The following is a 25,203-nucleotide window of genomic DNA, read 5'->3' on the forward strand; positions in this document are numbered from 1 at the left end:
AAATTCGTCAGAGTCTGACCACAGAGAAACTCCCAGTTCCCTTTTCTAACTTCCTAGGCCTTTTTCACAAAAACAAAAAGGATCCACAGAATCTGATTAAATGAATCTAAGGAAAAGACTCATGTGACCCTTCTGACCCTCTAAGGACTCTCCTCCATCACTTTTTCTAGCAGCCCAGGCAAGGATCCTAAATGCTGGCAGGTAGACTCCATGATGTGCACCCACATCTGTGAGTGTAATAACCAGCACATGGTGTGACTGGTTACCATGTACCACTGCACGGACATCAGCCCAAACCCTAGATAGATGGTGCGAGACATGGAGCTAAAATAAACACCAGGTGGCTAAGGTGTTTGCCTGAGGCCAGGTAGCTCCTAGGAGGTAGCTCAGGCTCAGACATGCTTTTCTGGAGGTTCCCCCAGCTCTGGGTCTCACTGCTGTCCCCAGCTTCCTATACTCTCCAGAGAAGGCAGGTTGCCAGAGCAACACACACACATACAGAGAGAGAGAGAGAGAGAGAGAGAGAGAGAGAGAGAGAGAGAGAGAGAGAGAGAGAGAGCACAGCTAAGCAGTAATCCAAGAAACTTGCTTTATTAACACAGGCTGCACAGCTCTGACTTGAACCATGGAACAGGTCAACAACCCCAACATTTAGCAGCCACTCAGGAAGGCTGGGAAGCTCTCCCTGCTGCAGACAACAGGGGGACCAGAATGTTCTACTCCTCAAAGAGGGATGCCAGGAACTCCTCTGAGCTGCCCCTCTGCTGCATCTCCGCTCTCTCTTCCTGCTCTCCAATGTCTTCCATGAGCTGCTCCAAGTCCAGGTCACTGGAACCATCGTCATCAGGAGGGAAACTTGCTGCCTCCCGTGTCAGGGGCACCTGAGGCCCAAGCCCTTCCTTTCCAAATGGACAAGCCCCATGCTGAGCTGCTGGGGTAGAGCACTTGGACACAATTTTAATTTCTTTCTCCTCAGATAAGTTGGTGGCTAAAGCCTTGTTTTCAGGAGCTTTAAATTTTTTCTTAGGGCCTAAAGGGAATAAGGGACAAAGTTAAGAGTCAACTCATCCTGACTTTTTATAAGCAGATTTCTAAATTGTTTAAAATATATGAAAGGATAATCTTTACCAAAATATAGAATGTGGGCTTTCAGGTCACACTTGAAATCTAGCTTCATGTCAGCTGTATATTCATGTTCAATAAATTTGAAACCTGAGCCTCAGTACATTTGTATTTGAAATGTCAACAGGGCTAGAAAGATGGCTGGGCAGTTACAAGCACCTGCTACTCTTGTAGAGGACTGGGTTTCAGTTCCAATGCTCACATAGTAGCTCACCATGGCATGCACACATGCACATTCAAACATGTCGAGTATCTAATCACAGAACTGTGACTTAGTGACTTAGGTTTAAAGGGAATATCATAGAAGCGTCAAGCATATACTTAGTCAGCCCATGACTATATCAATAAACGCTCTCTACCATTTGGTTTGTTCTTGGATTTAATCAATCATAAACAATTACATTTGTTTGTTTGTTTATTTAGTTCTTTTGAGATAGGGTCTCACTATATAGCTCTGGCTGGCCTGAAACTCAGAGAGCTGCCTGCCTCTGCTCTTGAGTGCTTGAATTAAAGGCCTGCCATGCTATAAAGTTTATAAAGAATGTTCTAGGTTCATTCTGAGACATGGTCTTTCATTCAGAATTTCATTTTTCCTCCTCCTTTTCCTCTCTGTCTCCTTTTCAATGTTTTTGAAACAAAGGTCCCACTATGGAGTCCATGCTGGTCTAGAACTCGCATACAGTATAGGCCAGCCTCAACTTCATAATACTCCCACTTCAACACAGAAGCATGAAGAGTTGTTCACCTGTTCAGAAATGACCCAAGGAGAAGAGACACAGACAAGAACCTCATTCCCCACAGCTTCGAGTCTCTGAGGCTTACCTGGGTGGTCCAGGTCTGAATTCTCCTGTTCTTTCTTCCTTCTCAGTGTGGGTACAGGAGGAACTGTGGATTCACTGACCAGAGATTTCTTCACAGTTTTCTTCTTTGGAGTTCTATCTTGTCCTTCTGCTGCGCCTGTATAAACCCCAACCCCAAAAACATGAAACAAATTGTTGATAGTTGGCAAGGAAGATGGTAACCACATATTTAGCTTCTGCCTTTGTTCCATATCTCTGGCTCAGTCTACCAGGTTCCCTCAGTGGCTTCCAGTTCCAGCCATCTTGACACTGCTGCCTTTCTGTGTTTCTCCTCAGAACCAGCCTTCTCTAAGAAATCAGCCTTGGGAACTAAGCTGAACCCTACACCTTAAATCTAAGACTTTAGGAACAAGAACGAGGCACTGTGACTTCTGCCCTGGCATCAGCCTGCCCTATTCTCCCAGATCCTAGAAATAAGATTCAGTCAGGCGGCCACCTGCCAACACTTACTCTTTCTGCTCTGCCCTCCCTAGCTGTGGGACTTACCCCTTTCCAGCTGTCTTGCTTACCTCTTGACTTGGGTTTTTTGGTCTGTATTTTAGCTGGCTTGGGTCTAGGCAAAGTTGGGTCCTTCGATAGGGAAAGAACAGAAAAGGGCAAGCTGAATTACAAAACTCAAAAACTGAGAGGCAGTTTAGTCATGTGATTCCCGTGCAAACATGAAGGCCTGAGTTCAATCTCCAGAACCTACATAAAAGTCTGGGTGTGACAGAGCACACTTGTGATCTCAGACTGGAGGGGTGGAAACGGAGTATTCTGGGGGCTTGTTAACCAGCCTACCTAAATGGTCAAGCTACAGACCTATCTCAAAAAACCAAGGTGGATGGTACCTGAAAAATGACACCTGAGAACAACCTTTGACCTCCACACGCAGTTGCACACACATGCATACACACCTGCACATGTGTACTCTAGCATACATATTCTCTTTTTAGAAGAGGGGGTGCTAGAGAACGATGGGTGGGCCTCGGAAAGTTAAATTAGGTTTGACTGCAGCCTAGTTCAGCAGGAGAGAGAAAATATCAGGTCACCTTCTCATCCTATTTAGCACCAGTGAATGCAAGGATTGAATGCATAAAAAGAATCTGAGGGGGAGAGAGGTAACATAGAGACTCTGAGATGGCTTGGCGGCTGCAAACCTGACAACCTGAGTTCCACTGGAGGGACCGACATGGTGAAAAGAAAGAACCAACTCCCTCAACTTGTTCTCCAGCCCAAGTAAATAAATGTAGTAACACATCTTTTCACAAAAAAGAAAAGAGTAAACAAAAGAGAACATGAAAATGCATATTTCAAGGTGATGCCAAGAAAATGGGTGACATCTGAAGTGTGCGCAGGAGAAAGGAGTGGGGAAAGCAACTGGGGGTTTCCTGAAATTACATGAAGACCCAAAAAACACAGCACACACTGAAACTGCAACCAAGGAAATTCCTGAAGTGCTAAGAAAGTCCCACAGGGAGAGAGGAAAGCCTCCCTTCCTGGAAATCCTAATGATTGAGCCCCAGTCAGTGCCCTGAGGTGGATGGTTCATAGGGACCATGAATCTATGCCAACCACACCCTACAGGAGTCCCAAGAACTCTTTCTAAGCTTTACTTTCTTCTCTTCCTCCTCCTCCTTCTCCTCCTCTGAGTCCTTCTCTTCTTTCTCCAGACAAGGCTCAAGGCTGTTGGTCTCATGGAGCATCAAATCTAGAAGAGGGGAAAGAAGGAAGACTATGTGTCAGAGATACTTTTGGTGAACTGGGGCTGATCTCAGGAAATCTTCAAGCCCTGCCTTCTGAGTCCTGAGGAGAGTTCCCATATCACCATGTCCTACTGATCCTGACTCACACACACCCTGTCTAATCGTCCCCTCCCTCATCTGTCTGGGTCACAGTCATGAGAGCTCCCACTACAGAATCTGGACAGGGCAGAGTACAGGCTTGGCTCCTGGGGCAGGGAGTTCTCCACCCTCTGGCCCCTATTCTCTTCCTACCTTTCCCTTCCTCGCTGATGTCAGCTCCATTGTATCGACTCCAGAAACCAAACAAGTTAATTCGATCCTGGGAAACCATGAAAACAACAATGGTACCCATTCGCCCTGCCCCACACAGCTCTGCCCTGTCTTCCAGATTCTAGTTATGGCAAAATCTGCATTCATTTTCCAAACCATTATCATTTGAAATATCACTTTAGCTTTATCTGAACCCTTAAAAGAGATTAACTGTAATCTCTTTTCTAGTTTATTCATGATGGAACAAGTGACTAGGAAAGAGAAATTCACATGTCATTCTCTACCCCACCCTGCTCCTTCCAGAGGGATTTGAGGGTAAAGACCGTTTGGGCTGAGAGAAGACACCAAGTGTCCAAGGGCAGGAAGAGCAGTGGATGCCTTAGGCATCAGGGAAACCTGGCCAGGAAGGAAAGGGTGAGCTCCAAGCTGCAATAGAGAAGGCCTCCAATTTCCTGCAGTGAGGAGCAGGTGTGGGTTTCCTCTGGACTGACTGGGGCCTAGCCGGCCGGGGTGAGCTGAGCACTGTCCCACCTGAATACTGGTCTGTTCTGCCCTGTGAGCCATCGCTATGGCCGCCTCCAGCTTCTGGTTGGAGTCCTTGTTCTTGCATTTTTTCTAAAATAGAAGGTTAGGTTTGATTATAAACATGCCTTTAAGAATAGTCAACACAGAACCTTCAGTTAACTGATAATTTTTTCATTAGTCAATATGGAGAATGAGAGATAGCTCAGCAGTTAAGAACTGCTCTTCCAGAGGACCCAAGTTAGGTTCTCAGCATCCACATCAGACAGCTCATTACCGTATAAACTCCAGTTTCAGGGATCTGAAGTTTTGAGTCTCTGTAGATACCTGAATGCATGTGCTCATACACACAATTAAAAATAAAATAAATCTTTCTTAAAGAAAAAATAATCCATAATAATACTAGACACAGGATCCTAACATACTACTACCCCTCCTCCAGATGTTTTTGTTTTTGAGGCAGGATCACACTCTGTAGCTCAGTCTGGCCTAGCACTCACAGCCTACTGACCTCAGTCACAGCAATCCTCCTGAGTGCTGAATATAGACGTGAATCATTACATCTGACTTAGACATCTTAGCCACAGGTGTTCCCTCTCCTGGTACTGACACAATACTCTGTTCTTACTCTTTTGGGGCTCCCCTTCCCAGTGACATTTTGCTGTTCTCTCGGAGTGAAGCATACAGGGATTTGAAGGAAAAGAAGGTGAAAGTTCACGTGACTCCCTTTTCAGCCCTCACAGGTTCCTCTAATCCCAGCAGTTTAATACTCAACTGAATAGAAGGCCCACCACAAACATTTCTTCTCTCAACTCCATAATTCCAAAGACCATCTCACTGGGCTGTGGGATCTCTGTTCACTTTAAGGCTAGTTAAACCCAAATGAATATGGGGAGGAAGTATGATTTACTAGCCACTTTGCTTCTCAACTAGGGAAGACTGTCTCCCAGAAGACTATGTTTGGGGGCAATCAGTTGGCTGTCACAACTAGAAGAGGACAAGACACAAGGTAGAAGATTGCTAACAACTGCGTGCAGAACAGCCCTCCCCAGCAAAGGGTTATGTGAACCAAGAGCCCCACTGTGCTGAGACTGAGAAGCCCTGGGTTAATCTGGGCCCTTGCAGATGCAGCTCGAACTGATTCAGAATATGGTGTGGTGTTATGTGACTGTAATCCCAGGATTTAGGAGGTTCATCCTTAACTACACAGTGAGTTCCAGGCCAGCCTGGGGTATATGAAACCCTCTCTCAAAAAAGAAAAAAAATAACAAACAAACAAACAAACAAAATCACAAGAAGAAACTTGTTTCTTGTATCACAAGAGGTGTCCCAAGTTTGCTCACCACTCCAGCTAGCTCCAAAGACAGCTCCTGGAAGTTCTTCAGCATACGGACTGGGATCCACGCACGAGAGACCATTTCTCCAAAAAATGTCACGTGGTACTTAGACTGTAATAAAAGGTGGTATTGTTTGGATTCCTGCCCTCCCTTAGAAGTGGTAGAGTGAAGGATTCACAGGGAAGATGCTGGAGCTCATATAATCCCTAAACACTGGCTCACCCTACGACTCCTCTACTCTGACCTCAGGAACCCCAGGCAAAGTGTACTGAGCAAAACAAAAGGCCCTGCTAGGAAGCAAGTGTATCTCACTACAAGTTCATCTCTCTATGTATTTATCTTACCTCCATATCTGTCACTCCAGTTAAGTGTCTGCTGGATACATCTGTTCCTGACTCTAAACGTGTTAGGATGGATAGGTTCCCACTTGGGCCACAACCAGGAAACTCACCGGCAGGGGATCAAGATGAGAAGCAAACAGAAAGTACTCCCCCAGGTCAGGATCAGATTCTATCATGCCTGGCCACCTGGGGAAGGGGACAGTTGGGAGAGAAGGAGTTATTATCAGAACACAACCATCATGCACATGTGGGAAAGACCAAGATGTTTTGTAGAAGATCAAAAGCTATACCCTGTTAGTCCCCATTGGTGCTCACTACCAAATGACTGATATGACTTCCAGCAGAATAAAAGAGGTCTCAGTCATCCTAGCAAACCTGAGGTTACTGTCAGAAAAGAAGATGACAACTCATCCTTCCTGTCCCTTACATGCCCTCACATCTCAGCATGTTAAAATGCCTTGAAGCGGGGTGTGGCAGCATGTGCCTTACAATCTTGTACTCGGGAAACTTAGGCAGGATTTCCAGTTCAAGGGCAGCATTGTCTCAAAAACAACACAAAACCTTCTCCGTCTTTTATATCCACTCACTGAAGCAGCAACAGACCCATTTTTTCCATCCCACCCCACTTCTACCCTGAACCTGGTCTTCCAAAGCCTTCCAGCTCAGCCCTCATCTTTTCCCTCACTGATGCTCTTTCTAATGCGGCACCAGCTCTACAACAAAGGATGGCCATATCCTTCCTCCTTGCATTACTTTACCACCCACAAGTTCAAGAAGGACGTTCTCTGTCATGTAGCCCTACCATGGGTAACCGTATTGCTTGGCCCAGATGATGGATCCTGGAACATAGGAGGCATAGGCCACATCACTCTCACACCCTGTCCAGCTCTCCTCGGGAATATCACAGCGATTATAATTCAGATCTGCCAAAAGAGAAGAAACCCAGAAATAAGACACTCAACAGGAGAAACTAGGATGCAGGCCACAGAGAGGAAAGGGCAAAGGGATGTGTGCAGGCTGCAGGGATGTGGGGGAGAACAGAAACCCAGAAAGGAAATGCAACTAGAGCCGAGAGAAGGAGTGCTGCTTCCAAATACAGAAATTCCAAAGTCCTGGCACATCCCAGTGTGGCTCTACCCCCTTAGAGGTAGTGTGGGGGTCTTTTCTCTGAGAGGCTTTCTCACCTGTAAATACGTGTGCTGGACTAGATGGTCATCCTCTCTCCAAACCATCTCAAACATCCTAGAATGGTGCTAAACTCGTGGGGTCTTTCTCAGTTGCCTTTCCTGACATGTCATATATCCCTCTCTGTCTGGCACAATCCAACACTGATATTCCAGGCAGTGCTGACATAAGTGGGATTCCTCAGTGCACACATACAGCTGCCCAGTCCTCCCAAGTCTTCCTGCCACCTATCATGCCAGATTCAGCCATAGAACAGGAAGATCCACCCACAAGGACCCCTCGATGCCAACTACAACTGAGTTGCACTTAATTTTAATGAGACATGTTGGGAAAAAAACAGAGGAACAATAAAAACTAGGGGAAAACCATTTCCATCCCTTCCTACCTGGATTCTGGTCACAAGACCAGTCATCCGGGAGAACTGAAGGATCAATGTTTCCACGTAGCTGCCTCCACTTCTCACACTTGGGAGAAGAACACTGGACCCAGATGACACAGTGGCCTGTGACAGGAGAGAAACTGTGGTGAGACAAAAACACGCCCTTCCTTCTTCCATCCAACTAAATTCAATACACTTTCCTGCCAGCCCCTGAACCATCTCTCGGAGCTTGCATACTAACCAGCCAAGCCTCTGATATGAGCGGCAGGGTGAAGGCTCAGAGATAGCAATTTACTAAAAGCCAACCTAGAACTCAAGTCTTGCATTGTAATGTCTTCTACCAAACACACGCGACACTCTGTATTGACCTCAAACAGAAAGGTTGCCTTAGCTCAGCAGTTGAGAGCATGCACTCTTTTTCCAGGGTTTAGTTCCAGCACCCAGCTCACTCATGCCTTAACTTCTACTTCAGGGGATCTGATGCTCTCCCTTCTGGCACTTTGCTCATGTGCACGAACCCACATTCCTGCACACACATACACAAAATTAAAAATTAGGGGAAAAAAACATGTTAAAGCCTGTCTCTGAGTTGTAAGTGTAGCTCTGTGTTCTGTAGAATACTTTCTTAACTTTTGCAAAGCTGCATGGGTCCATTCCCAGTACCACAATGGAACAGAAAGCTTGGTGCTAGAAAACTTTCCTTGAAAGCAGGAGAGCTGAGTTAGATCTACACACTACCCACCCAAACAAAAATCAAAAACCCCACTGGGCATGGCAATGGGTGGTAACTTAGAGAGACAGTGGGAGATTCCTAAGGCTCAGTGGCTAAGTGGAAATTAGTTTCAGTCTGTGTCTATCTGTCTGTCTCTCTCTCTCAAAAAAAAAAAAAAAAAAAAAAAAAGGTGGATGGTGCCTGAGGTTGCCTGTTGGGCTGGCATCTTCCTGGGTCTGATTCTCTGATACTGCACTAGTGTTCCCTAAACACTACCCTGCATCTTTTGTGCACAGTACTCATAATTCTTATCCAAATCTTATCGGATTTATCTTTCTGCTATTCAGCTTTCTGCCTAAGCTTGCAGGGCTGAGAGATGTCTCAGTGATTAAGAGCAGAGCACACATTACCCTTAAAGAGGACTTGGGGACCTGAGTTCAGTTCCCAGCACCCACCCACATAGGGCATCTGACAACTGCAGCGCCAGAGGATTACAATATATATGCATGCACATTTAAAAATAAAACAAATTTTAAAAATGACAGTTGAACCCTTTAGGACCAATACCCTGAGTTGATCCTCCTCCACAAGACACAGGTCTGGGCCCAGCATTTCTCTCTTTACCATTTGCTTTGGGTTCCACTCAGAGGACATAGCTGTCTTTCATCAATTCCCTTTCAAGCCTCCACTTCTATTTCTCTGCTAAACTTTTCCACTGTGTTCTTTGAAACTTTGCAAGCTTGAGAAACTGTTCACACAGCATCAGCTTCTTCTGAGAACACCACCTCCTTTTGTGTGTGAGCCCATGTGTGCCTATACAGGTCAGAGATTCATAGCCAGCATTCTCCTCTATTATGGTTCATCTTATTGTTTTAGTGTCTGGGATTTGGGGGTTGTATGTATATATATGCACACACTCGTGTGTGAGTGCATGTACACACATGCACATGGGCTTTTAAAGAAGGTTGATTGATTTTTTTTTTTTTTTTTTGGAGACAAGTTTTCACTGCTTGGGTATCCTCAAACTCAGAATCTTTCTGTCTGCCTCTGCCTCCCAAGTGCCCAGATTAAAAGCATGAGCAACCATGCCTGGTAAGATTTTATTTTTATTTTTAATTGTGTGTATATAGGACTATGTTTGCACAGAGTACAGTGCTCATAGAAAAAGATGTGGGCACTGGGTGCCCTGGAACTGAAGCTAAAGTTAGTTATAAGACATCTAATCTGGGTGCTGAAGTTGAACTCAGAGCCTCTGCAAGAGCAGTAAACCCTCTTAACCACTGAGCACATCTCCAGCCCACTCCACCTTGTATTTTAAGTCAGGATCTCTCTGAACCTGGAGCTTCCTGTCTCTGCTCCCTCAGCACTGGGACTACAGTCACACATCACTGCACCTTCCTTTATCGTGGGCTTTAATAAAGGCTCGGGCTCAGATCCTCACGCTTGCTTGTCTGACTCTTCTGACAAAGCCATCTCCATAGCTGTCAATGACCACTAATGACTCTGTCCCCATTTGACACCCAACTCAGCCCCTAAGTGGAGTCTGTTCTTTCTCAGATTCCCCACATCTAGCAAGGCAGAAAGTAAATCAAACATTTATTTGCCCTGCCACTGAGCCTCTCTCTCTCTCCTGCAGAAACTATCTTGCCCTCTTGTCTCCCTTGTAAAGATGATGGGGTCCTGATCAACCTTTGCCTCTTCTCTCCCACCCTCCAGTTTAGATGATCACCACATCAAGGAATACCTCACAAGCACCCCATCTTGGTTTCTTGGCCCTTTTCCATATACCTCATTACCCATTCTTACTCCTGCATGGCCCAGCCAGTCATGTCAGAAAGCATACACACCCTCTGAGCGTTTGACATCTTCTGACACAAATGCTGTCCTCTCCGCCTCACTTGCTGAAAGAGTCCTGCAACTTTTAATGTACCTTGGTCTCCAGCCCACCAGCCCATCCACTCCAAGAGCATGAGGACCTGAGTTTGGATCTCTAGCATCCATGTTACACTCCAGGGACAGTAGTGTACATCTTTAATCCCAGTGCTAGGAAGATAAAGACAGGATCCCTGGAGTTATTGCCAGACAGGCTAGCTGAATCAGTGATGTCCAAGTTAAGTGAGAGATGTTTGTGATCGAGGACTACGTCTAAGGCTGATCTCTAGCCTAGACACACAGACAGACACACACACTCACACACACAATCATCAAACAACAGTTCTCCTGTAAGTATGCCTTGTTAAAATTTTGCCCACTGTCAATGTTTACCTTAAAACATGTTCAAATACAGGAACACCTCACCCATTTCTAATCTCATCCCATTGGAATAACTCAGAAAAGGTGACTTACATCTGGGTCTTTTCAAAGCATCATACACTATGAATGGATAATTTCTTAAGAACTTTATCTAAAAGCAAAACACTGGAGGCTGGAGAGATGGCTCAGTGGGTAAGAGTACTTGCTGTTTTTCCAGAGGGTCTTGGATCAGTTTCCAGCACTCACATGGTGGCTCACAATCATCTGTAACTCCAGTTCAAGGGGAGTTGACCTCTTTTGCTCTCTGGAGGCACCAACCACTGACACAGCTCTTGGACATACATGCAGGCAAATTATCCACACACATAAAACAAAATGTAAAACAAAACAAAAACCACTAGCTGGTCATGATGAATTACTCAGAAATGACAGTTGCTGGGTGGATAAAATGCTTGTCTAGGGAGCACGAAGCCCTGAGTCCCATCACTAGCACCTCATTAACTTGGTGCACTGGCTCAGGGCTTCCAGTCCAGCACTTAGAAGGTGGGAGGATCCAGAGTCCAAGGCATCCTCAGCTATACTGTGAGTTCAAGGCTAGCCTAGACTACATGAGGTCCTGTCTTTTAAACAAAACTAACAAGCAAAGCAAACAAAAAAAAGACACCAATTCAATTGCCCCCTAATAGCTTGCTGATTTTAGAGGTGGCCTAGCAAGACTAAAAACTGAAAAGAGAAAGGAGTTGGAAAGAGGCTGGTTTCCAGACACTGAAGGGCAGCTGCATGTATGAATTCACAGTAGTTTTGACGACATGCACAAGCCTTTCCAAACTCAAGTCAGACAAAATCCCAGTATGGAGAGGAGAGATGGACACTGAGCCCTGCCCCTACTCAAGGAACTGTTTGGTAGCTTGGTAGATGCTAAGGAAAGAGAGACAGTTTTCTTTAACAGTGAGGCCCCTGTGTAAAACCACACCCCAAGAGAGAACAGGCAGCGTTTTGTATTTGACAATTAGAGAGAAAGAGAGAGAGAGTAAAAGGTTGTGTGGGTAGGGAAGTGGGGGTGGATCTGGGAAGAGTTGAGGAAAAAAGTGACTATGATAAAATATATTTAAAATTCTCAAAGAGCTAATAAAAAATAAGAAAACTGGTTTGATGCTCACCCTGTGTGGCTGTATGACAATAGAAGCCGATGTAGCCAGCACACACACACGGAGGGTCCCAGCTGCCTGCTCATTCCTGAAAGACTAGCTTCCTGTCCTCTGCAATAGCTCACTCTCCTGTCTCCTCTCATCTTCCTGGCAGCTTCTTTTGAGATTCCTTTGCTCAGTTCTTTTCCTGTCCATCCAGTCTCAAAAGTCAGGGTTCCGAAGGTTTTCTCTCCTCACACCACACTTTCCTCTAAGCTGAGCTCATCCATTCCCATAGTTGTGAAATCTATTTTTCTTACCTGACAATACACAGTTGTATACTCTCGGCCTCTGTTACGAACCGAGTGCCACTTTGCTCTTTGACGCATCTATGGTGCTGAAGACTGATCCCAGAACCATGTACATGCTGAGCACAAGCTCCACCACTGAGCCATCCTCCCAGTCCTGAGCGTCAATTTACACGTCTCACAGAGACCTCAAATGTAATGCGCCCAAACGTTTACTCTTCTCCCGTGTCTTCTTATACTCCATTTCCCGTTGTGTAACTGATTATACCAGAGACCAACCTCTTTTGATACTTTCCTGTCTCTTACACTCCACCAACCGACAGTCATTACCTGGTCCTTACAGTCTTATCTCTAAAATGTAAAACAACACATTTCTATCTCTGCTTTCCTCACCCTCACCCAAGCCACCACTGCACGTTCTGACACTAGTGCTCGGGTACTAGTGGGTCCTCCTCCATACTCCATTCTCTGATGAGTCACGGAAGGACCATTTTCAAACATCCATTTGAAGATGTCATTCACATGGATACAACCCACCAGTGGCTTCTCACTGCCCTCAAGATAAAAATCCTCAATATTAAGTATTTTTCTTTTGAAGATTTTATTTATCTATTATTGTTATTATTGCTATTATTATCATCATCAAAGTCAGGTTTTATTTGTGTGTCCCTGACTGTCCTAAAAACTAGCTCTATAGACCAGGCCGGCCTTGAACTCAGAGATCTGCCTGCCTCTGCCTCTTGAATGCTAGGATTAAAGGCATACACCACTGCCACCTAGACCTCAAAGATTTTATCTGTGTTTGCACATGAGTGCATGTGTGTGGAGGTAAGAAAAGAGCATCAGATCCCCTACAGCTAGAATTATGGGTGACTGTAAAGTGAGACTCACACTCAGGTCCTCTGCCTACCTCTTTCCATTTTTCCAAAGCAGCCCTCATGCTGTCTCCCCGTGATCTCAGAACTCCAACCACACTGGCAGACATCAGAGACAACAATCCTCAGTGCAGCTTTCCTTCCTGAGGCTGGCTGGCTTCCTCATTCCCCTCCCCCATTCTAAATTATCAATGCCCATATATTCAGCTTGAAGAAGCTATAAAGAGCTGTCATCCCCATTCCCTGGACTTTTGGGGGGGGGGGTGAAGGTGGTTATTCTAAAGTTGTTTCTATGAAGAATTTAGAAATGGTCATAATCTTATAGGGAGGAAATGGCCAGATTGATTTGAATAGAAATAATCTTCTTTTGGTAACTAAGCTAAAGTCATAGCTTCACTGGTAAAAATCTTTCTAATTGATACAAAGTTAAAGTTATAATCTTTACAGTGCTATAGAATTTATTTGATAAGGATTTAAGGTTTATACACTGTTTTTAGTTGATTAAACATTACTAGTTAAGGGCTGAATAACAAATTCATGGTTCTAAGAGTCAATAAAAGGGTTTTTTGAGATATTTCAATTAAAAATGGCCAAGAGTATTTAAGGCTTAACAGTTCAGAAATGCTTTTTATAGTTAGATGGTTTTCAAAAATGTCAGAAATTCATAAATTATGACTTTTAATGTTACTTATCTTTTGTTGAAACATATCTGCTCCTTATAGTTCCCCTTTGGTGATTTAACAAAGAAATTGAGCGTCCCTATCTCCAGGTGAGGTATAATTTGTGGCTAGGCAGCCACTGGGCAGAAACTGCTGTTTTCATCTACAGACTAATACTGTACAGAAAAGGACACTATAGATTGTCCTAAAACTGTTTGTATTTTAATGTTAATTCTACTTCCCCAAGAAGGGCTGGCTAGTCCAGTGACTCCAACTGAACCTTCCCATTTTAATTAGTAAAATAAAGGAAAGACTGATGCAATCTTGTTGTGTAGAGGGTTTGTGGATTGTGAGTTGAATATATAAACCTGTATGAAAACCTATCGGGCCTCAGAGTTGTGCTTGTGTGAGATTTTGGGGTAGAGAAACACCCCGGGACAGAGGCAGAGAATATGCGTTAGAAAACCGCCAGGGAAGGGAATTGCGCTGACAGGCTTGGGCTGTGAGGGCGGCTCAGACCGGGCAACAGAGGTACATGCAGCTCCAAACTAAAACCAGGCTGAGGAATAAGACCTCAGGGCCCATAGAGAAATAAGCCCATATTATTTTTTACTGCAACAAAACACTTTATGCAGAATAGTCTACTGATAATCTTTGCCAAGCCAAAATTATCCGCCCTTCAAGATTTCTGCATTTCAAAGTCTGTTGGTGATCCTGGGCCAGACTTATTCATGTTGCTAACAGGAAACTGCTAGTGGAGATTTGTCTCTACAACCTCTCTCAGCTCTAGAAACCGTGTTAGGCTTCCTATGTTTTTAGATATTTGGCCATTCTCAGATTTCTGACAAGAGTTGAAAACTAATTTAGTTTTATAGCCTACCCAAGATAATTAACTTTGAGAAAATGTAGTCATTTAGAATATTTTCAAGTGGTAATAGTTGTAAAACATAGCTTACATTTAAAAGTAAAGTTTTTTTAGGTAGACAAAAGGATGATATGTAGATTTATGTTAAGGCGATACTGGATTGGACAGGAGAGAGATAGGCAGGGAAAGACGGGAGCGGGAAATGGACACATGAGAAGGAGATTCCTGGGGAGATGGAGGCAGATGCTTATGTTTCTCTCAGCGCATCTCTTCATAAATAAGGTTATTATAAAAGTTTTATAAGGAATGGAATTGTACAAGATCATTTGATTTATTTAGGTGGGCAAATTATATTTTACCAATTGGATCAGAGTGTTTGATGTGGTGACTTAATTGAGTTTAAAGAGTGTACTGGAGGAACACATAAAGCCTGCCACAGAGTTAGGGTGTATATGTGTAAGGTCTGGCAACAACCTGCCAAGGGGAATAGTGTGAGAATAATATGTTGGTGCGGTCATATCCGCCCAGGACAGAAGCAGCAGGGAGGGTAGAGTGAACTGCCTGGGAAGGGAATCATGTGGAAAATATGGCTTGCGGACCGTGTGACAGAGTCCATGTGTTTGGCTCCACACTAGAACAGCATCTGAAAAGTGAGACCCTGGGGCCGGTAAGAATAAGCCATCCTTTTAATATTTACTGCAACAGTATCTGACTACACTGCCTGCCTTTGGAGCCCTTCCCCTTAATTGAACTGCCTTGTCTAGCCTCAATGGAAGTGCTAGTATTACTGCAGCTTGATATGCCAAGGTGGGTTGATATCCATAGGAGGCTTCCCCTTTTCTGAGGGGAAAGGGTAGGGAGGGTGTGGGGAGAGAAGTTGAAAGGGAGGGACTAGGTGGAAAGGAGGGAGGGGAAGTTGTAATTGGGATGTAAAGAAAATAACTTAATTAATAAAAAAAGAAAAAATCTATTTAGATCTTTCTTTTGGGTGATTTAAGCCCTATACAAGTTGACTGCCTAGACATCACATTCCCAGCTCCTTCTGTAACATGTATTGAGTCCAGGTTTCCTACCATGCAGTCTTTCTAGAGTGCCTCTCCAAGAACATGCAAACCAATTTATGCTTTTAAAATAACAATTATGTAAATACAGGGATGGGGAGAGGACTCAGTCGGTAAATTCCTACTCATTGCAAGCCCTGAGCTTAATGTCCAAAACCCATGTAAAAAAATATGAAAAAAAAAAAAAAGATGACCACTGGGCTAGTGAGACAGCTTAGCAAGTATAGGAACCTGGCACTGAGCCTGATAATCTGTTTGATCCCTGAGACCCATATGGTGGAGATCCAACTCTTGCAAGTTGTCCTGTGGCCTCCACATGTGTCAAGCACACGCGCACACACACATATTAATTAATTAAAATTCTGGGCAGCACATGCACACACACATATTAATTAAAATTCTGGGCACACTGGCAAATATTTGTAATCTGCACTGTTGAGATGGGTACAGGTGGATTTCTGAGGCTCACTGGCCTGCCAACCTAAGCCTACTTTGTAGGTCCCAGGCTAATCAGAGCCCCTCTCTCAAAAACAATGACAGATAGTTCCTGAGGAACAACAGTTGAGGTTGCCTACTGGCCTATACACACGATTGTTTATGTATCTACACACATGAACAAATACAACATGAACTCACATATGTACACATACAAAGAGAAAACTAAACAATGTACATATAGACGCATCATCAGACACTAGCTGAATTATAATTTCACTGGTTCTTATCCTAAATGTTCTAGGTTGTTGTTTATTTTTGCAACATGGTCTCAGTTTGTATCTTTGGCTGATCTAGGGCTCACTACCTAGACTAGGCTGGCTTCAAACTCACAGAGATCCACCTGCCTCTGCCTCCCAAGTGCTGAAATTGAAGGCAAGTGCCACCAAACCCAGCTTCTGGGGTTTTTTTAAGGGTTGTTTTCATTTTGGGCTTTTTTTTAATGTATATGAGCCTGTTTTCTTCCTGACTGTTTCTTAATTTTTTATTTTTTAAGCTTAACAATGATCTATTTGAACTTACTGTATGACCTATTTTATTTCTTATAACTAAATTTCTCAAGGTCATCTTCATTATTTGATGCATTTATCATCTAACACATGAAATTGTGGTTTGTATGAAGGAAGGGTTAATCATTTCTTCGGGTTTTATTTATTTATTTGGGTTTCACACATGGATTTCTCTGGGTAACATGGATCTCCTGGAACTCACTCTGTAGACCAGGCTGTCCTTGAACTCACAGAGATGCACCTGCCTCTGCCTCCCGTGTGCTGGGATTAAAGGTATATGCCACCATACCCAGCCCAACTCATTATTTCTTTTTGTTGTTGTTGTTGTTTTGTTTTATCATTGTATTGTGAATGTGGGTACATTTATGCTGTGGTATATATGAAAATGCAAGCACGTGCATGCCACAGCAGATGTGTGGTGGTCAAAGACAACTACATCGTGCCTTCTACCTTCTTTGAGAAAGTCTCACTCTCTCCCACCTGTATATGCCAGGCTAAGTGACTATTAAGCTTAAAGGGATTCTCCTGTCTCCACCTCCTATCTCCCTGTGGCAACCCTTCATTTACATGTGTGTGCTATTGCATCCAGGTCTGTGGGAGCTCCAGGGATCTTAATGCCAGCTCTTAACCAACTATAACCTACCAATCACCTTGACCAACCCATACAACAGTCATCACTAAGACCCGACGTTTTATTGATTGTGGTGTACTTGAACATTTTCAAATCTTCATCCTCTGACTTGTCTGTGAGTGTGTTTGCCATGACTGGGTGCTCTCTCTTTCATGAAATTCTCCCCTCGCCTGACACCATTCCACTACCCTCTCCTACAGGTTTGATTTACTTCAGGGGTAAATCTTAGTTTCCTTCTGCACACCATCTAAAACACCATGTGCAGAATATGGATTCTGTGGATAAATAACCAAATAGACAAAGTCTTTCTACTTCTTCCTCTTTCCATATCTCCTAAGAAGCACTGTGCAAGATAAATAACCGTTTTGTGGTTTCCTTTAACATCCTATGCAGTGAACATATCCTCTATCTTGAATTTTCAGCCCAAGGTTCTCCACACTGAGCTGAGCTCACCAAAACCACCTTCCTCTTCATTCTGGTGACCTCTGATCTGACACTGGTCCTGAATCATTATCTTCTGTTTCTCTTTCAGACTGCATTCATGCCTGTCTTGGATTTTCTCCATTTTTTCATCTTCTGGGAAAACAAAACAAAGCTCTGTGAGGTGGGAGATATGAGAATGTCTGCAAGTAATAAAAAACAGGCAAAGAGTCACCAGGAAGCCCCAAGACTGGGGCAGAAAATTGTAGGCTGCTTCATGTCCCATTTTCTAATTTCTTGAATAAGTGCTTGAACCAGGTTTCAAAAGAGAACTGACTTGAAGCCACAGTGGAAAGAGAGAACTGACCTCCCCCCCAAATTGTTCTCTGACCTCCACATGTAAACCATGGCATCTGTATGCCCTACACTAATAGTAACATTTTTAAACATTTAAAGGATATCCGGGAGCTAGAAAGAGGACCCTACTTTGGCTCCCAGGGGATCCTCTTCTGGCTTCCATACTTACCCACATATAATGGAATACACTCACACAGACACATGTATATATACATAAAGAGAAAATAAATCTTTTTTTAAAAAAAACCATATGACGATACTTACCAGCTTTCTTCTTTTGTTTGCTTAAAGAGAGTCTATTAAATTTCTTCTTAGAGGGTTCAGTAACTGGCTGGCCTAGCTTAGATGTCCCCATCTTAGAATTTACTTCCTCTTCTACAGAAGATGAAATCTCTGGAGTACCAGGAATTACTACTACCTTCTCTCTGAAAATGATATTGTTTAGATAAAAAGTCTTCAGCGAGACACTTGCCATGCAAATTCTTTGAAAAGGAAACCAGGGGTTAAAAGTAAAACAAGAATTCTAGAGTTGAGTCAGGAGATTAGCTCTGTGGTATAGCATGCACTAGAAACCATTTAATCCCTAAAAGGCACATATAAGTGTTAGGCCTCCTAGGAGATCATGAAGTCATTTTATCCAACTCCTTGCCTATTTGCTTCCCAACTCAAAGAGGCTTCTTTCCTGAGCTAAGAGAAATCAATATACTATAATGGATGGCTACACAGACAGATTGGAAGACAGCACACCATTTACCAATGTATGTCCACCCTGTGTTTAGCCCGTCTCTCTGGAATAAACTTACGGATCAGCATTTTCCTTATCAGTGACAGAAGAAGCAACTCTTGGTTCTTTGTCAGATTTGGTAGGTCTTACTCGTTGGAAACAGGAAGTCTCTGCAAAATTAAGGCCAGACCCTAGCCCTTCCAAAATCAAGTATTACAAGCAGAAAAGAAACATGGAAAAACAAAATGCTCTAGTATTTCTCACCCCAACATTCTATATAGATAACTTACCCCTGTGATTAGAAGAGTCTACTTCGGCATTTTGTATATAATAAAACTTAAAATCATTAAAATTTAGGAAAAACTAAAATTTTTATCTTTCTGCAAGCTTTTCTATATTGATCAGCCTTGTTTCAGGGCTGATAATCCTAGTGTATGTGTACTATATTTACCTTATCTTTCCTCAGAAGACAAGTACACCTACAAATAGCTATAAGACCAATCTCCTTAGTCACATGGCCTTATAAAAAAGGCCCCTGAGCCTACATAACAGCCCTTTTAATTCTAAAAATCAAACCTAGGGCTGGAGAAATCTCTCTGTCAATAAAGTGTTTGCCTTACCGGTATGACGACCTCAGTTCAATCCTTATAAGCCATGTAATACAAAGCAAAACAAATGAAGTGTGGTGGTATACACCATGATCCCAGCACTGAGGAAACTGGAATAGGCAGATCCCAGCAACTTCCCACAAGCCTAGACAAGGAACTGGTTGGCATCCAGGCTAGGGAGTGACACTGGCTCCAAACACAAGGCAGAGCCTGAGGAATGACAACTGAGGTTGATTTCTGGCCTCAATCCACATGAACAGACACATGCATCTGTACGTGTACACATGCATACCTGCAGGCATTATCACAGATACACATGAGCCTGTGCATACATTTAAATGCAGACACACTAATAGTAATAAAAACCAAATCCATAAAAAGAAGCAAGGCAATATTAAAAATAAATAAGCCTTGACCCAGTAAGACAGCTCAGCGCCTAGCCTGAAAACCTGAGTTCAATGCCCAAGATTTACTTAGCAGAAGGAAGAAAGCAATGTCTGCAAGCTGCCCTCTCACCTATACATTTAAACCATAGCAAGGGGCATGCACTCACGCACACGCACACTACACATGCTAAAAAATAAATAAAATACACATACATATCTATACACATAAAATACATTCTCCACATCTGGGGAATACTGTCTTTCCAGGTAGACTGCAAACATATGAGTGAATTAAAACTGCATCTGAAAACTCAGGTGAGGCTGCACTGGTTCTGAAGTTAGTATCATCTGCTCTTCTAAGTCCATGCTTTCACTGTCTCTAACATGATCTAGCTGCAGATTAAATATTTCAAGTATCATTTAATCTTTTCTCAGAAGTTGGCAGAGGAAGAAGCTCTTGAACTTATACTACCCCTTAGATGACAGTCACACGGTCTAATGAAGCCCTTTCTCTTCACGCCAGGCCATACCCAAGCACTCCTGCAAGGACTTCTGTAGTACAATCTGGAAAATCTCCTCAAATTCTGCACTGGTAAGACTTTCCTGCAGAGACAAAAATAAAAAAGAATATGAAAACCATCCAGTGGGGAAAAAAGACAGCATTTTCAACTGTGGTGCTGGTCCAACTGGCAGTCAGCATACAGAAGAAGGCAAATCAAACCATTCTTATCTTCTTGTATAAAGCTCAAGTCCAAGTGAATCAAAGACCTTCACATAAAACCAGATATACTGAAAGTAATAGAAGAGAAAGTGGGGAAGAGCCTTGAACACATGGGCACAAAAAAAAAAAAAAAAAACCTCCTGAACAGAACACCAACGGCTAATGCTCTAAGATCAACAATCAACAAATGGAACCTCATAAAATTGCAAATCTTCTGTAAGGCAAAAAATACTGTCAATAGGATAAAATGGCAACCAACATATTGGCAAAAGATCTTTATCAATCCTATATCTGATAGAAGGTTAATATCTAATATATACAAAGAACTCAAGAAGTTAGACTCCAGAGAATCAAATAACCTTATTTTTAAAATGGCGTACAGAGCTAAACAAAGAATTCTCAACTGAGGAATATCAAATGGCTGAGAAGCACCTAAAGAAATGCTCAACATCCCTAGTAATCAGGGAAATGCAAATCAAAACAACCCTGAGATTCCACCTCACACCAGTCAGAGTGGCTAAAATCAAAAACTCAGGTCACAGCAGATGCTGGCAAGGATGTGGAGAAAGAGGAACATTCCTCCATTGTTGGTGGAATCGAAAGCTGGTACAACCACTCTGGAAATCAGTCTGGTGGTTCCTTAGAAAACTGGACATAGTGCTACCTGAAAACCCAGCTATTCCACCCCTGGGCATATACCCAAAAGATGCTTCAACATATAACAGACACATGCTCTACTATGTTCATAACAGCCTTATTTATAATAGCCAGAAGCTGGAAAGAACCCAGATGTCCTTCAACAGAGGAATGGATACAGAAAATGTGGTACATTTACACAATGGAGTACTACTCACCTACTAAAAGCAATGACTTCATGAAATTCTTAGGCAAATGGATGGAACTAGAAAATATCCTGAGTGAGGTAACCCAGTCACAAAAGAACACACATGCACTCACTGGTTAGTGGATATTAACCCAAAAGATTGGTATAGCCAAAGTATAATTCACAGACCACATGAAGCTCAAGAAGAAGGAAGACCAAAATATGGATGCTTCAACCCTTCTTAGAAGGGAGAACAAAATACTCACAGGAGAAAATACAAAGTGTGCAGTGGAGACTGAAGGAAAGGCCATCCAGAGACTGCCCCACCTGTGAATTCATCCCATATACATTCACCAAACCCAGACAATATTGGGGATGCCAAGAAGTGCATGCTGACAGGAGCCTGATATAACTCTGTCCAGAGAGGCTCTGCCAGAGCCTGACGAATACAGAAGCAGATGCTGGCAGCCAACCATTGGACTGAGAATGGGGACCCCAGTGGTGGAGTCAGAGAAAAAACTGAAGGAACTGAAAGGGTTTGCAACCCCATAGGATGAATGACAATATCAATCAACCAGATCCCCTAGAGCTCCCAGTGACTAAGCCACCAACCAAAGAGTACACATGGATCGACCCATGGCTCCAGTGTCATATACAGCAGAAGATCAACGGGAGAAGAGGATCTTGGTCCTGTGAAGTCTCAGTGCCCCAGTGTAGGGGAATGCCAGGATGGAGAGGTGGAAAGGAGTTGGGGGAGCACCCACATAGAAACTGGGGGGGGGGTGAATGGAATAAGAAGATTCCAGAGGGGGAACTGGGAAAGAGGATAACATTTGAAATATAAATAAAGAAAATAGTTAATTTTTAAAAAGGGGCTGGAGAGATAGATCAGTGGTTAAGAGCACACTGACTGTTCTTCCAGAGGTCCTGAGTTCAAATCCCAGCAACCACATGGCGGCTCACAACCATCTGTAAGGAGATCTGATGCCCTCTTCTGATGTGTCTGAAGACAGTGATAGTGTACTCACATAAAATAAATAAATAAATCTATTTATAAAAAAAATAGTTTCTCACTTCTGACAAGTCAGAGAGCCTTGTTTACATAAAGCCTTGTTTACATGACTATAGATTTTAAGTCAACAAGAGTCCAAAAAAATGTTACCCAGAATTCCTGGGGAGAAAGGTGCAGTAAATGGAAACTGCTTATGAACTCTGTCCATCCCTACTCTCTCATCCTATTCCACTCTTGCCCCATGATTTCTAGCTAAATGCTTTCATCCAAACATTTTGGTGTTGCATCATGGTGGCACACATCTGTAATCTCAAAACTAGGGAAACAGAGGTAGAAGAACCAGGAATTCAAGGCCAGTCTTGACTACATAGCAAGTTCACTGTCATCTTGAGCTACAAGGGACTCCATCTTAAGAATTAATGCAAAAAAAAAAAAAAAAAAAAAAAAAGAATACACACTTCATACAGCAGCACAGACACACTTGAGTCTGTTCATTTAAATTAATTTCAGCACTTGTAAAGCTGAGACAAGAGAATTACCATTGGTTATAGGCCAGCATAGGGTTACAAAGCAAGATCCAAGCCAACCTTTGCTACAAGATTCTGTCTCAAAACCAAAAGTGGTTTTTGTTTGTTTTCTTGTTTGTTTTTATTGGATATTTTCTTGACTTACATTTCAAATGTTATTTCCTTTCCCAATTTCCCCTCTGGAATCCCCCTATCCCATCCTCCCTCCCCCTGATTGTTCCCCCACCCACTCCCTCCCACCTCCCGCTCTGACATTTCCCTACACTGGGGCATTGAGCCTTCTAAGTCCTCCACTAGAAACCCCCATTGTCAGTCCAATGGTTGGTTGAGAACATCTGACTCTGTATTTGTCAGGCTCTGGCAAAGTCTCTCAGGATACAGCTATATCAGGTTCCTGTCAGCATGCACTTCTTGGCGTCCCCAATATTGAATGGGTTGGGTGAGTATATATGGGATGGATTCCCAAGTTTTAAAGAGTAAGATGAACAGTGGCAAAACATGCCTGTACCCCAGCTGTTCAGAAATAACTGCAATCCCAGAGCCAGCCCCGGAAATGGAGAAAGGCCTTTCTCAAAACAAACAAAAATGGGTGTGGTAGAACAGATCTTTAATCCCAGTAGTTGGGAGGCCAAGGCAGGCAGATATCTGTGAGTTGTAGGCCAGCCTGATCTACATAGGGAGTCCTAGGCCAGTCAGGGCTAAAAGATCCTAGGGCTGAAAGTATAACTCAGTAATAGGATGTTGCCTACCATGGAGTATTGGGTTCATTCCTTAATAACACCTCCCAAACACACACACACACAAAATTTCCTCAACATGAAAAGATTCTACTTATGTGGCTTATCCACAAAACAGAGAAAGCGAGATTGTCCCACTGGAATCCATCAGTGTGACTCATACCTTTCCTTTCTTCTCGGCTGGCTGGTCCTGACCCTTTTGTTTTTTCTCCTGGCCCCTGCTTGGACCATGTTCTATGGTTGCCTTCTGCCCCTTCTTTAAGCTGGCTTTGAGCAGGCTTGGCTTGGTCTCTGCCTCGGGAGAACTGGTCCCTGGGGTGTCCTCCTTCCATGGGTTGGGCTGAGGTTTCTCAGTATGTGATTTTTGTGTAGGTGGAGCAAAGGTTCTCTTTGTTCCTTTTTCATATTCTGAAGAAAATGCAGTTGAAATTTAGGAAACCCAGTATCTAACAGAGATTTTTGAACACTGCCTATGACATAGTCAAGTTGGAATTATATAGAAGGAGCTTTTTAACAATCCTTATCTCTTGGTCCCTCCCCGAATATCCCATTCCTCTATTCTTGAGATTACTTTAAAGCAGTTTGGAGAGCCATAAATTTGTAATTTGACAAGATTAGTTGGTTCTAACCTACTCCAAATTTGGTGCCACTGATTCAAATGATTGGTACAAGCATGTAGGAAAGTGAATTATTCAAATGTAAGTTTTTTTAAAATAGGCTCATTTTAGCTTCATGAAAATAAGTTTTTAAGAAACTATTGAACATTTAGAAATAACTCAAGGCTTAGTCTTTTTTTAAGTTTATTTTTAACTGATCAAAATGCATACAGAAATGTCTCCAAACTAAACAATACAATAAAACTGCCAAGTCCAAGTCTGATGCCACCTCTTCTATGAAAATGATACTAATCCCACCAGAAATAAAGGATAGTCTATTTCTTCTGAGCCCCTGTAACATGTTGTACTTCTCTAGTGGCATTCAGCATATTTAACTTTATATTATAAATACTTAAATGAGTTTTTCCCTATGAATTCATTCATACATTCTGTGAACATGGTTGGGTTTTTTTAAAGTATACTTAGTCTTTTTTTTTTAATTTAATTATGTGAATGTGTGTGCACTTTGTGCATTTGGATACCAATGGAGGCCATGGAACATGTAATTGCCTGGAGCTGGAGGTACAGGCAATTGTGAACTACCTGATGTGGATGCTGGTAACCATACCTGGGTCCTCTGGAAGAGCAGTCAGTGCTCTAACCACTGAGCCATCTCTCCAGTCCCATCAGGGCTGTTTCTAAGCCATATTTATTTTGCTCAATGCACTGGCAGCACAAGAACTTGAACAGAGTAAACAGAAAGAATGTGACCAGAATTTTCCTCTGAAGGAAAGGTTGGAGGCTGGAGAGATTGCTCAGTGGTTAGAGCACTGACTGCTCTTCCAGAGGTCCTCAGCTCAATCCCAGCAACCACACGGTGGCTCACAACCATCTGTAATGGGATCTGATGCCCTCTTCTGGTTTGTCTGAGGACAGCTACGGCGGACTTATATATAATAAATAAAAGGATGAACAGGAGAGAAAGGGAAGATAAATACATGAAGTGAGCCTCTCTCGTGCTTGGCTCACCTTTGTGACTCTGTAGTGCTGCCATCAT

General features: G+C 43.1%; 1 protein-coding gene across 1 annotated transcript; it reads right to left on the reverse strand.

Annotated features, from left to right (window-relative positions):
- Positions 1–716: 716 nt before the first annotated feature.
- Positions 717–25,203, reverse strand: ZCWPW1 (zinc finger CW-type and PWWP domain containing 1; the record flags this gene model as incomplete). Its single annotated transcript, XM_080941038.1, has 16 exons — positions 717–1,030; positions 1,945–2,079; positions 2,492–2,552; positions 3,578–3,672; positions 3,959–4,025; positions 4,508–4,591; positions 5,842–5,946; positions 6,287–6,362; positions 6,979–7,099; positions 7,747–7,863; positions 17,689–17,811; positions 18,277–18,437; positions 18,816–18,933; positions 20,261–20,333; positions 23,714–23,958; positions 25,176–25,203. The coding sequence occupies 16 exons, from the start codon at positions 25,201–25,203 to the stop codon at positions 717–719; spliced, it is 1,923 nt and encodes a 640-aa protein (XP_080797164.1).

The sequence above is a fragment of the Micromys minutus genome (assembly GCF_963924665.1).
Source record: "Micromys minutus genome assembly, chromosome: 29".
NCBI lineage: Eukaryota > Metazoa > Chordata > Mammalia > Rodentia > Muridae > Micromys > Micromys minutus.